The sequence below is a fragment of the Indicator indicator genome, chromosome 12 (genome assembly GCF_027791375.1).
Source record: "Indicator indicator isolate 239-I01 chromosome 12, UM_Iind_1.1, whole genome shotgun sequence".
Taxonomy (NCBI): Eukaryota; Metazoa; Chordata; class Aves; order Piciformes; family Indicatoridae; genus Indicator; species Indicator indicator.
The window spans coordinates 588887-600959 of NC_072021.1; the positions used below are offsets into that span (position 1 = coordinate 588887).

The window sequence follows — 12073 nt, forward strand, 5'->3', positions numbered from 1 at the left end:
CTGTTACATTTCATTGCAACTGAATCTTTAATTTTTCTGAGACAGTTTGAGTGATGACTCAGATGATGTAAGTGGTGTAGTTTAACTGAGTTCAGTTTAGTGTCATCTGCACACAGACCCCAGGCTCACTGTGGTCCTGTTGCTTTTTCTCTCTTGTTGATGTTATTGTTCCTGGTAGTACTAAACAATCTGTGAAAAATTAGTGCCATTCATCTTCACAGAGTTCACAAACCTCAACTAATGAATATGCTGTGGGTGATCAGTTATTTTTAAATAGCTGTGACATTAGTACAGAACTTTGAACACAAAGCAGCATAGATAATGTCTGATTGAGCCTTTCCGGCATCAAAAGTCTCAAAATCAAACAACAGTAAAATAGTGGAATATTTTTACCAGTGCCTTTGAGAGTAAAGTTCTTTGTGAGACAAAACAACCTGGAACTGTCCTTTGTTTGATTGCTATGGTGCCAACCTAACAGAACACACTACTTTGCCCAAATTCAGTATGGTAAAAATATTTAAGACAATAAGAAACTCTTGTAATTAATTAATTAAAACTTAATATTTTTAGACTTCCTGGATTCATAGAAACTCTTAGTGTCAGTCATTTTTCTAGCAAACTGTTGAAAAATTATTAATTCTAGTGTCTGTATTACCTTACCCCAGCCATAACTATCTGTTTGTATTTTGCCACAAAAAATTTTAACTGCCCTTCCTGGACAAGCCTCTGAGCAACCTGATCTAGTGGAGGATGTCCCTGCTTCCTGCAAGGGGGTTGGCCTGGATGACTTTTGGAGGTCTCTTCCAATCCAAATCATTTTATGATTCTGTGATTCCTCCATCACAGTTTTTTAGTCCATCAGCAAAGTTGATCTAACAACAGTCTCTACAGATATTTTTTTTAGGCATCAAGGGAACAAATAGGCAAAATTAGCTGTACTGAGGAGTTGAAGGAATTCATTTACATGCAGAGAGAACTAGGAATTTGTGTAGCAGTGTAACTTCTTTGCAGAAGATTAAATGATGCAAGAGCAGCTAGAAATTACTGGTTAAACTGAAACAGTAAGGATCAGTTGAATAATGATACAGAGGGAAAAGCTATAAGCAACTTCCTAGCTGAGTTCCTCAAGCATTAGCACTTGGGAAGATCTTTGGTAATTTCACTGAAGGCCTTGGCAGAGAGGGCAAGAATTAATTGCATTGGTGACACCAAGCTGGGTACTTGTCAGTGCAGGGGAGCAAAGGGGTATCACATAACAAAGAACCAGATCACCTTATGAACTCCAGGAGTAAACAGGAGTGAGATTGCATAGCACTAACTGTAAAATCAAGAATTTAGGGATAAATAAGAATCTCTCCTCTGAACTACAGCTCAGGGGCTCCTGTATGGCTCAACCCTGCTCAACAACTCTGAACTCTCCTTTCCATAACAGGATAGCTGTGTCCAAGCTGCTTATTAGGAGCAGTTCTTGCTCCATGCTGTTCTTCTGCAGTGTGCTGGCATTGCCTGGGAGATGCTGGCTAGCAAAGACCTAACTGTGCCAGGAAGCAGGGGACTTAGCAGGTGATCATGGGCCAGCCCATGGCCCTGTGACATGCTTGTGTCTTGCGAGTACAGGCACAGTTGGAAAGAGCAAAATCTATTTGATCTTGAAAAATGAAAGCAGAAAGGGTATGTGATTGGTCTGTACAAAACCATCAGACAACAAAGACAGAGAGAAAGGAGCTATTTAAATGGCAACACTGATAGAAGAATAAATAGCAATAAACCAGCTTGGAAGAAATGGGCACTGGAAATTAAAAGGCATTCTTTCCAGGGCTTGGAAAAGCATTGTGACAGACCTTCCTTTCTTTCTTTTCTTTCTTTCCTTTCTTTCTTTCTTTCCTTTCTTTCCTTTCTTTCTTTCCTTCCTTTCTTTCCTTTCTTTCTTTCCTTTCTTTCCTTCCTTTCTTTCCTTTCCTTTCTTTCCTTCCTTTCTTTCCTTCCTTTCTTTCCTTCCTTTCTTTCCTTCCTTTCTTTCCTTCCTTTCTTTCCTTCCTTTCCTTTCTTTCCTTCCTTTCTTTCCTTTCTTTCCTTCCTTTCTTTCCTTCCTTTCTTTCCTTCCTTTCTTTCCTTCCTTTCTTTCCTTCCTTTCTTTCCTTCCTTTCTTTCCTTCCTTTCTTTCCTTCCTTTCTTTCCTTCCTTTCTTTCCTTCCTTTCTTTCCTTCCTTTCCCCCCCCTAGGTAATTTTAAGATGGAAATCTGTTAAATTTTAAATAGTTGTTAAAAAAAATTAAAAATACTGCTGCCAGAAGCTGCAGGCAACTGGAACCAATACACAAGGTGTCATAGAATCATAGAATCAAGAAGGCTGGAAGAGACCTCAAAGATCATCGAGTCCAACCTGTCACCCTAAACCTCATGACTATCTAAACCATGGCACCAAGTGCCACGTCCAATCCCCTCTTGAACACCTCCACAGATGGTGACTCCACCACCTCCCTGGGCAGCACATTCCAATGGCCAACCACTCTCTCTGTGAAGAACTTTCTCCTCACCTCCAGCCTAAACCTCCCCTGGCGCAGCTTGAGACTGTGTCCTCTTGTTCTGGTGCTGGTTGCCTGGGAGAAGAGACCAACCCCCTGCTGGCTACAACCTCCCTTCACGTAGTTGTAGACAGCAATGAGGTGTCCTCCTATCCAGTATTCTTATGTAGTGAGCTTAAACTTGCTGAGAAAAGTGACAGCAAATGTATGCTGCAAATCTGAAACGGTAGTAAACCTCTGCCTTGGTCAGTTGTATGTTCTCAATATATAGTTATACAGCTTTCAAATGTTGAAGACAGACTTCTTGGAACCATATTGTAGATTCTGTTCACTTATGGCAGGTTTATTTCATGCCACAACCCACCACATTTATTTAATGAGGTCTCATGGCCCTGTGGAGTACTGTGTGGGCTTAGAAACTCCCTTTTAGAAGAGATGCAGCTGTATTGGCAGGGGTGTATCACTCACCAGTGTGTACTGTGTCCAGATTGCAGCTGATTTCACATCACCCATTTCCTCAGTGGAAGTCTTTACACCATCTAGTGTGAATTGTAACTTCCGTGACTGCAGGGAGGAAGCTGACTCACGTTCCTGAGTGCCAGCACTGATTTGGCAGTGACTATTTCAAGTCATCGTAGATGGAGAGTAGATGTACTCCTCCTTTGAAAAAGCTTCCTTGGTAACTAATGAAGTTGTTTTACACCTGTGACAGATTCCATCTAAACATAAGGAGGAACAACTTTCAGGCTGGTAGAGCACTGGAACAGTGGTGGTGGACTTTCTGCCTCTGGAAAAAGTCAAAACATGGCTGGATGCTGTCCTGTGCAACCTGCTCTAGATGAACCTGCTTTGGCAGGGGGGTTGGACAAGATGATCTCCAGGGGTCCCTTCCATCCCTTACCATTCTAGGATTCTCTGATGTTATGAATAATCATGTAAAAATGAAGAAATCCCAAATGAGTTAGAACTTGTGTGTTCTGTGTATGGAATTAATATTCATGAATGGAAAGCCCATGGGAAATTCTGAGGTAAATCTGTCTCATCCAAATTCAGGATATTTCTTTTCAGCATTGTATAATGTCTTAAAAAAGAAACACAAACTGCATTAAGACTTAGTGTGAAAATGTCAGGCTAGATATAGTGTGTGTGGTTATTTTCACACTACACAGGAGACATTAATTTGGAAAGAATTTCAGCAATTCTTATCCTAGGCACCAGGTGGTGTTTCAGCCTTTGGTACTGAAATGCACATCTCCCTACGTTGTCAAGAGCACTTTAGATTCTATTTTTAAACTGGTACTTAAATAATAGAGATACTGAATAGCAGTATTCTTGCCCATTTTTTTCCCCCTCTTCAATTTGCAGTGTTCACACTGAGAAGAATTGACACTCACAAATTGCAACACTGATGCTGGTGTACAAAATGTGCTCCTGACAGCTGAACTCCTCAGTGGTGCTTAGAAGATTTGAAAATGGGTGTAGTAGGTAGTATGCATCTGCTCTGGAGTGCAGATTTCTGATAGAAGTGATTAGCTCTTTTCAAATGAGTTCTTCAGAGGGGAAGCTTCTGTTGTTCTTCTTTGCAGGTATGTCACAGTGTATGTTTTAAGCTTGGAATCCACTCGTGCAGCCTCCCTCTCCCTTCTCTGCTGTGCTGCTGTCACATTAAATGCTCTGTCCTGGTGGGGACTTGGCAGGGGCAGAGCAGCTCTGTATGTGTAGGAGCTGCTGAGCTCTCTGTTGCAGGCACCTGGGGGGAGAAGGAAAAATCTTGTCCAAGAATATGCCACCTTCCCATCTGTGCTCTTACAACGCTATCTTACATGAATGTTTGCCATTTGATGGAGAGGCTTCCATTGGAATTTACCAGTATGTATTAAGTTGCAAGCATGCTTCTACATGCTTTGGTAAGATGCAGAAGTCAGTGTAGCCCTGTACTTATCCAGGGTTTGAATTTCTTGATGCTCACTGAAAGCAGGTCAATTTCTGTGTGTGACAGTTGCCAGTCTGCTCATTCTGTGTGATTATTTGAATCTAAAATTATAACTGCTTGTGTCCCCACTGGAGAAGTCTACACACTGAAAGTGCAAATTACAAGGTCCTGCAACCAGGTTGGAGCAACCCTTGATATCAGTCCAGGCTGGGGGATGATGAAAGCAGCCCTGCAGAAAAGGCCTTGGGGGTGCTGGTGGGTGAGAAACTGGACATGAGCCAGAAGTGCACACTTGCAGCCCAGAATGATAGAATCGGTCAGGGTTGGAAGGGACCACAAGGATCAGCCAGTTCCAACCCCCTGCTGTGGGCAGGGACACCTGACACTGGATCAGGCTGGCCAGAGCCTCATCCAGCCTGGCCTTAAACACCTCCAGGGATGGGGCCTCAACCACCTTCCTGGACAACCCATTCCAGGCTCTCACCACTCTCATGGGGAAGAACTTCTTCCTCACATCCAGTCTGAATCTCCCCACTTCCAGCTTTATTCCATTCTCCCCAGTCCTATCACTACCTGATAGCCTAAAAAGTCCCTCCCCAGCTTTCTTTTAGCCCTCTTCAGATACTGGAAGGCCACAAGAAGGTCTCCTCAGAGCCTTCTCTTCTCCAGACTGAACAGCCCCAACTCTTTCAGTCTCTCCTCATAGGAGAGGTGCTCCAGCCCTCTGATCATCCTGGTGGCCCTTCTCTGGACACCTTCCAGCATGTCCATATCCCTCCTGTAATAGGGTCAATGGCAGCCTGGGCTTCACCGAGAGAAGCATGGCCAGCAGGTTGAGAGAGGGCATTCTGCCACTACTCTGCTCTGGTACCGGGGGTAATGTGTCCAGCTCTGGAGGCCCCAATACAAGAGAGACATGGACCTGCTGGAGTGGGTCCTGAGGAGTGCCATGAAGATAATCAGAGAGCTGGAGCACCTCTCCTGTGAAGCCAGGCTGAAAGAGTTGGGGTTGTTCAGCCCGGAGAGGAGAAGGCTTTATGGAGACCTTATAGCTACATGTCAACATCTGAAGGGGACCTACAGGAAGGCTGGGGAAGGACTGTTTAGAAGGGCCTGTGGTGATAGGACAAGGAGCAATGGTATGAAACTGGAGCAGAGTAGAGTTAGGTTGGACATCAGGAGGAAGTGGTTTACAGTGAGGGTGGTGAAATAACGGAACAGGCTGCTCAGGGATGTGGTTGAGGTTAACAGCTACTAAGAGAAGGTAAAATAGCACACAGAGTTACAGATCCTGTACCACAAATATCGACTCAGTATAGAAGGGGAATTTTGCTGAGGATAAGAGAGACTCTATGAGCTTTCTCCTAGGGGCTTCTGTTGACCCTGGTCCTCTTCCTTCTGCTCTTGAAGACTGCCTTCCTGTTTAGGGTGACTGCTGTGTCTTTGCTGGGCTGACTGTAGCTTTATGCACTTTATGGTGGCATTTGTATCAGTTTGGCTGTTTGGTGAAATTTCTGTTCAATTTGTCTCTCTCCTTTTCCTGATCCCCCTTCTCTTCTGGCAGATATATAATTGGGTGATAGAGCAACTCCTACAATTCAGCCCTGAGTATGGGATAAATGTAGACAGTCCTGCACTGTAAACCCTTTGGAAAGGTACATCTTGGTGTAGAATTCAAACTGGAGGCATGATAACTAGACTGAAGGCTGAGTGTAGACATTCAAAGAACATATAGTAAAAATAGTATCATTTTGTCTGTGAACTAAGACAAAAATGTTTAGAGGACAAAAGAGTTGAGTTAAGGTTAAGACAAATTAAGATTAAGGAGTGAAGGCTAAAACTTGAGCTGAATTAATGCTACCCACGCTACAGATTTGAAGGTAACACAATAACCAGTTTGTGCCATTGTGTTAATTACTGGTCTGTTGTATGTGATCCATCACATCCTGATTTATTCTCATGCAGCAGAAGAACTGAATGCGAAATGAACTCACATTCCCAGACTCACCCACCTTACATATTGTTCTGCTCTCTTTAGAAAATGGCTTTAATTTTACAGTAGCTTTGAAAATCAAGTCACTTCTTGAAGTCAGCTCCTTCTTGTAAATCTAAGATACAGACCTCTGCTGAATTAAATCAGCAAAGCATTCCTGAGAATTATAAAATGACTTGTTTGCAAACAGCAGAGGATCTGTTCCAAAGTTCTTTAACTTACTAAGACAATGGATTAAGCATTCAATGATTTTTTTTAACTCCTTTTTAATCCCCTTTCAGTTTATTTATTTTCTCTCTAGCATCCCACCATTCTCAACTCTATAATCTTCATTTTCAGATCTTACGTTTACTGCCATTGGGATGTCTGTGATTTTTCACTTGTGTTGTAAACGATGAAGCAAAAGCAGAAAAAAATACTTTTGTACATTTTTCTAAAGGGCTTCCCTCCAAGGCAAAACAGGCTGTGGCTAAACTGTTGATAGTTCTAATAGAAAGAATTAAAATGTTATTCTTTCTACCCTTGGAAATGGTCACCATCCCTTGATGTATGCTTGATGAAAACTTTGTGTGTGATGTTTGCCAACTGACAGATTTTCTTTCCCATTTAAATTCTATCTGAACAGGTAATGTGGGTATGTAACTTGTGCCGAAAACAACAAGAAATCCTCACAAAATCAGGAGCCTGGTTCTATAACAGTGGATCAAATGCACCACAGCAGCCTGACCAAGAAGGTGTTAGAGGTCTGCGGAACGAGGAAGCACCTCAAGAGAAAAAAGCAAAGCTGCAGGAGCATTCACAGTACCAAGGGCCTCCAGGTGATGTATCCACACAAGCTTTGGACAAAAACAGACCTCAAGGGCTCACAAGACAAGACTCAATTAAGAATGGAGTAAAGCACCAAGTTACAAGTGACACACCATCAGACAGGTAAGAAGGATTTAACGTTTGTACAGATGAGATCTGCTGAATCGATGCTGCACATCTGATGATCTTGTTGTTCTGTTGTCTATAAATATGTACTGGGCTTCTTGAACCAGTCCTAAGCAGCAGCTGAAGAGTCTCTTATTGCATTCAGATGGTCATGGACAGTGTGGGGTTTTGGTTTTTTTTCATTCCTTCTCATAAAAATTAAAAAAACCAACAACGTGGAAAATGTCAGTGGCAGTGTGACAGCTTGTCCCTGTGCCGGCAACTTTGGTGAGTCATACTCATTGTGCTCTGCAGAATGCTGCCAGATTTCTTTTGTGGCCATTAGCTTTATAGCAGAATTTTAGTAGTCCAAAAGAGGGCTCAAAAAGGTTAATGGAAGCTGGTGGCTGTTCAGAATATTGAATTAAAACTCTTGGTAATATTTGCAGCATGTAGTATTGAAGGTGGGAAAGGCTCAGGTTCTTGCTGTTAGTTATTGTTATCAGAATGAAAACTTTTCCTCCCTGGTTTATCTTTGTGTTACTTGGCCTTGGTTGAAAGTGTGGCTGCTTCAACACTCATGTATTTAGACCCAGTTTAGCCAGAGGCTGAAGCTGGAACCTCCTTTCCTTTCTTTTGATGTGATTGTACCAAAAAGGCAGGAGAAGGCTTTCAGCTTTTGTGGCTGTTTCACTGGAATGCAGAAGTAGAAATGGTTTCATTGAATAAATTTAACGATTTTTTGGTTTTGTTTTGGTCTTTTCAAAACCAGACTAGAATAGAACTTTAAATATGGTTCAGAGGGAAAGAAGAGAGTAAGCTTGGTTGCATGTTTCCATGGCAATGATACCCTCTCTCTCTCCCCAGAGACCTCCACCTGCCTTGGAATTTGGCAGCCAGAGCAGTATAATCTGGCAGCCTTCCTCTGTTGCCCAGATATGACCTCGTTACAATATTTATTCCACAAGCTTGAAACAAGTTAGACAGTTATAATGTCTTATATAGCTAATATAATTAACATTCTCTTCCTTTCCCCCTCACCTCTTGTATTTTACCATATCTTACTTCCTATTTTTGGTCTTATTTGAGAACAGATTGGATGTAATTAATCTAACCCTTTTTGTTTAATTTATTCTGCCTGTTGCCCTTTGGGTTGATTTCAGCTGATGTTCAGTAGTTAGTGGCTCTGAATGCTCCTCCATTATGTGTGTGGTCTCTGAGAAACACAGCTGGCAGCTTTAATTTGATGCTAAGGAGCAGGTTCCTTCTGGTTCTTCCCCCCCCACACACTTTACTGTTCCAGGAAAATAGAATCACAGAATAGTTTGGATTGGAAGGGATCTCTAAAGGTCATCTGGTCCAAGCCCCTGCAGTGAGCAGAGACATCCTCCACTAGATGAGGTTGCTCAGAGCCTTGTCAAACCTGACCTTGAATATCACCTGGGATGAGGCCTCAACTACCTCCCTGGGCAATCTGTTCCAGTGTTCCACCACCCTCATGGTGCAGAACTTGTTCCTAACATCCAATCTAAATCTACTCTTTTCTAATTTCAAACCCTTGCCTCTCACCCTGTCACTATGGACCTTTGTGAACAGTCCCTCTGCAGCCTTCTTGTAGCCCCCTTCAGGAAGGCTGCTATTAGGTGTCCCCAGAGCCGCCTTCTCTTCTCCAGGCTGAACACCCCCAGCTCCCTCAGCCTGTCCTCATAGCAGAGGTGCTCCAGCCCCCTGATCATCTTCATGGCCCTCCTCTGGACCCGCCCCATCGGGTCCATGCCCTTCCTCTGTTGAGGGCTCCCAGACTTGGATGCAGTACTCCAGGTGAGGTCTCACCAGAAGAGAGTGGCAGAATCACTTCTCTCCATCTGCTGGCCATGCTGCTTTTGATGTAGCTGAGGATGCCATTGGCCTTCTGGGCTGCAAGTGTGCATTGCTGACCCATGTCCAGCTTCTTTTCCACCAGCACCCCCAAGTCCTTTTCCAGCCAATTCCTTATCCACTGAACAGTCCACCCATCAAATCCATATCTCTCCTGCTTATTAGCAAGTGGGATGTTGTGGGGACCATGTCAAAGGCCTTGCAGAAGTCCAGATAGATGACATCCACAGGATGGATGACATCCACAGGATGTCCCTTGTCCTCAGATGTAGTCACTGCATCATAGAAGGCTGCTAGGTTCATCAGGCAGGATTTGCCCTTAGTGAAGTCATGCTGGCTGCCTTTGACACAGTGTTAGATTACTTTCAGTGACTGACCATTTTAATTTGACATGGTTTGAGGTGAATCCAGCTTAATTTGTATTGCACTGGGATTTTATGCTAAGGGCAATTGTGAAGTAACCACTTAGCCTTGTGGGCAGAGTCTGGATGCTGACGCAGTGTAACACCAGACTCCCTGAAAACTGCCAAATGATGTGCATGAAAGAAATACAAAATATTACTCTATATAATCCATAGGCTCTGAAGGTCTACTCTGAGGTCTGCTGTGCACAGATGGTAGATTTATGGCTGCATGCACTGCAGCTTTTTGATTTGTACTACCCAGTTTTGCAGTAATTCTGGGTTATACAAAAGGGTCCTTTTATTTTGATCGAAACTCTTCATGCACCCTATTGTTCCCAAGACTGATACTACACATCATTCAATATGTGGTGCTGTCTTCCTAGGTGCAAAATTATTTCAACAGACAATTTTTTGTTTGTTTGTTTGGTTTTTTTTGTTTGTTTGTTTTCCCCAGTCATTTTGTAGCAGGCAATCAGCTTGTGAAATCATTGATTTCTTCATTCCAAAGCCTATGCCAGAGCAAATGTTTATAATGTCCCACTAAAACGTGTACAACACCCTAATAAGGTTCCTCATTCCCCAGCTTTTATTAGTGCTGATACACATTTTATGTGTAATTCTGTTTGCCTGAACTGTTAGATCTTTAGGTGGTGGTGCCATGCTTGAGTGGTAAAAATAATGATTTTTCTTGCTTTTATCGGGATCCGTTGTAAAGCCATGTCAGTTACTTTCCCCACATACATTCAGTGTTTCAAATGGTGAATCTTCTGTGACTTCATTGCTTTACAAAGCTCTTTTCTGCATATGTGGCATCTCAGCATCCTTTTTAGGCAACAGCTCTCCTGATGTAGGAAACAGCCCATGTATCTTCCCAGTGCAAGGTTATGACGACAAAACTATCTCTAGTCTAATGCCTGTCTTGAATGGTGCTTTGTAGTTGGGGTGGATCCCAGGATGTTAGGGATTGGAAGGGACCTCTGGATATCATCAAGTCCAACCCCCCCTGCCAGAGCAGGACCATAGAATCTAGTGTAGGTCTCACAGGATGTGAATGATTACATGTTTTGGTGGTTTCTTTGCATGTGTTTTTGTGTTGGTGGTGGCTTGGTTTGTTTCTCTAAGCTGTCCAAAATGCTTTCCAATATGCAAAACTGTTAACTTTGGCTTTGCAATATCCCTGTGTCATGCGTTCTACCAGTGTAAGAAAAGCTGTCCTCAAGAATATTTTTCATGGGATCTGAGGAAAAAATAGAAGCAAAAATGTCGTTGGAAAGTTAGTTTTCACATTTCATGACTCAGTTTGTTGTTGCTGCATCTATCGGAGGGTGAGCTATGTCAGAAACAGAATTGGTTCTTGGTATCTACAAAGACCTTACAGATCATGATTTAAAGCAAGACTAATGAATAAAGCTGCCTGAATGCTTTTCAGATTAACTGTAAGGATATAAGATTAAATCATATAAACCAGAATGAAAACAACAGAGAGAGTGAGCAGCTGTGGAGTTGCACAACAGCAGTATTTATTTTCCATGCCAGTAGACACAGATAAAATATATCCTCCTTCCTACTCCCCTCCCTTCTCCTTTCAAGGATACTTATGTATTTTAGGGCTCATTTTCCCTCATCCCTTTTATCCCAGGAAAAAAAAAAAAGAGGATTTTTATGGTGTTTTCTACACAGTCTAGTGGGTTTGGAGGATGTATTTTGTTCTGAGTGAGAACCGCAAGCTATTGAGGTTACTTGGGTCTGAAGATGCAGGGTTTGTTCCATATATTCCATTCCATTCCATATATTCTCTATGGAATGTATATGCTTATTTCCAACAGATAAAGGTTTTATTCTTTTGCATTCCCAGTGACAGTAGAACAAAAGTGGTCCCCTGTGTCCTTTTGCTTCTGTTCTTGAAAGGAGTGCCAGTATGAGTTGTCAGTGTAGGCTCTGTCTTTTGAGACTGCAGTTGGGGATGTCAGGGTGTGAAGAGAGAGAGAAAAGACACCAAAATAAGAGGGAAGAGGAGGAGACAGGAAAAAGCAAGCAGAAGCTAGCTGAGAAATATCAAAGAGCTGCATGAATTAAATGAATGAAAATGTGTGTCCATCTGTTTCACGGTACATCTTTTTTCAAAAGGCTCTGTGATTGCTGGATTATGAACAAGTGATACTGAGAGCACCACTGATGGTATTGCTGCAATTTAACTGTACTGTTAAAGAATTGGTCAATTACATCCCTTTCTGAAAGGCTGGCCATTTCCCATGGATATCAGTATTTGTCTTCTGCAGTGTTTATGACACAACCCTGAAGTGCAACCTCTGCTTTTGATTGTTTCCAAACACTTGGGTTTGGTGATCTTCAGGCCAGGTGCCTTAAAGTGTACAGTTTTTACTTGGACTTGTGGAACCTCAGCATATCTGAAAGCAATCTCAAGTAA

At 42.5% G+C, this 12073-nt stretch overlaps 1 protein-coding gene across 23 annotated transcripts in view; it reads left to right on the forward strand.

Annotated features, from left to right (window-relative positions):
* The window catches only part of RIMS2 (regulating synaptic membrane exocytosis 2), a 387973-nt gene that overhangs the window by 97519 nt on the left and 278381 nt on the right, over window positions 1-12073 (forward strand). For all 23 annotated transcript variants that reach the window (XM_054385548.1, XM_054385557.1, XM_054385553.1 and 20 more), the window contains one exon: window positions 7077-7381. In XM_054385548.1, coding sequence (XP_054241523.1) covers window positions 7077-7381 — 305 coding nt within the window. The remainder of the gene's footprint in view (window positions 1-7076; window positions 7382-12073) is intronic.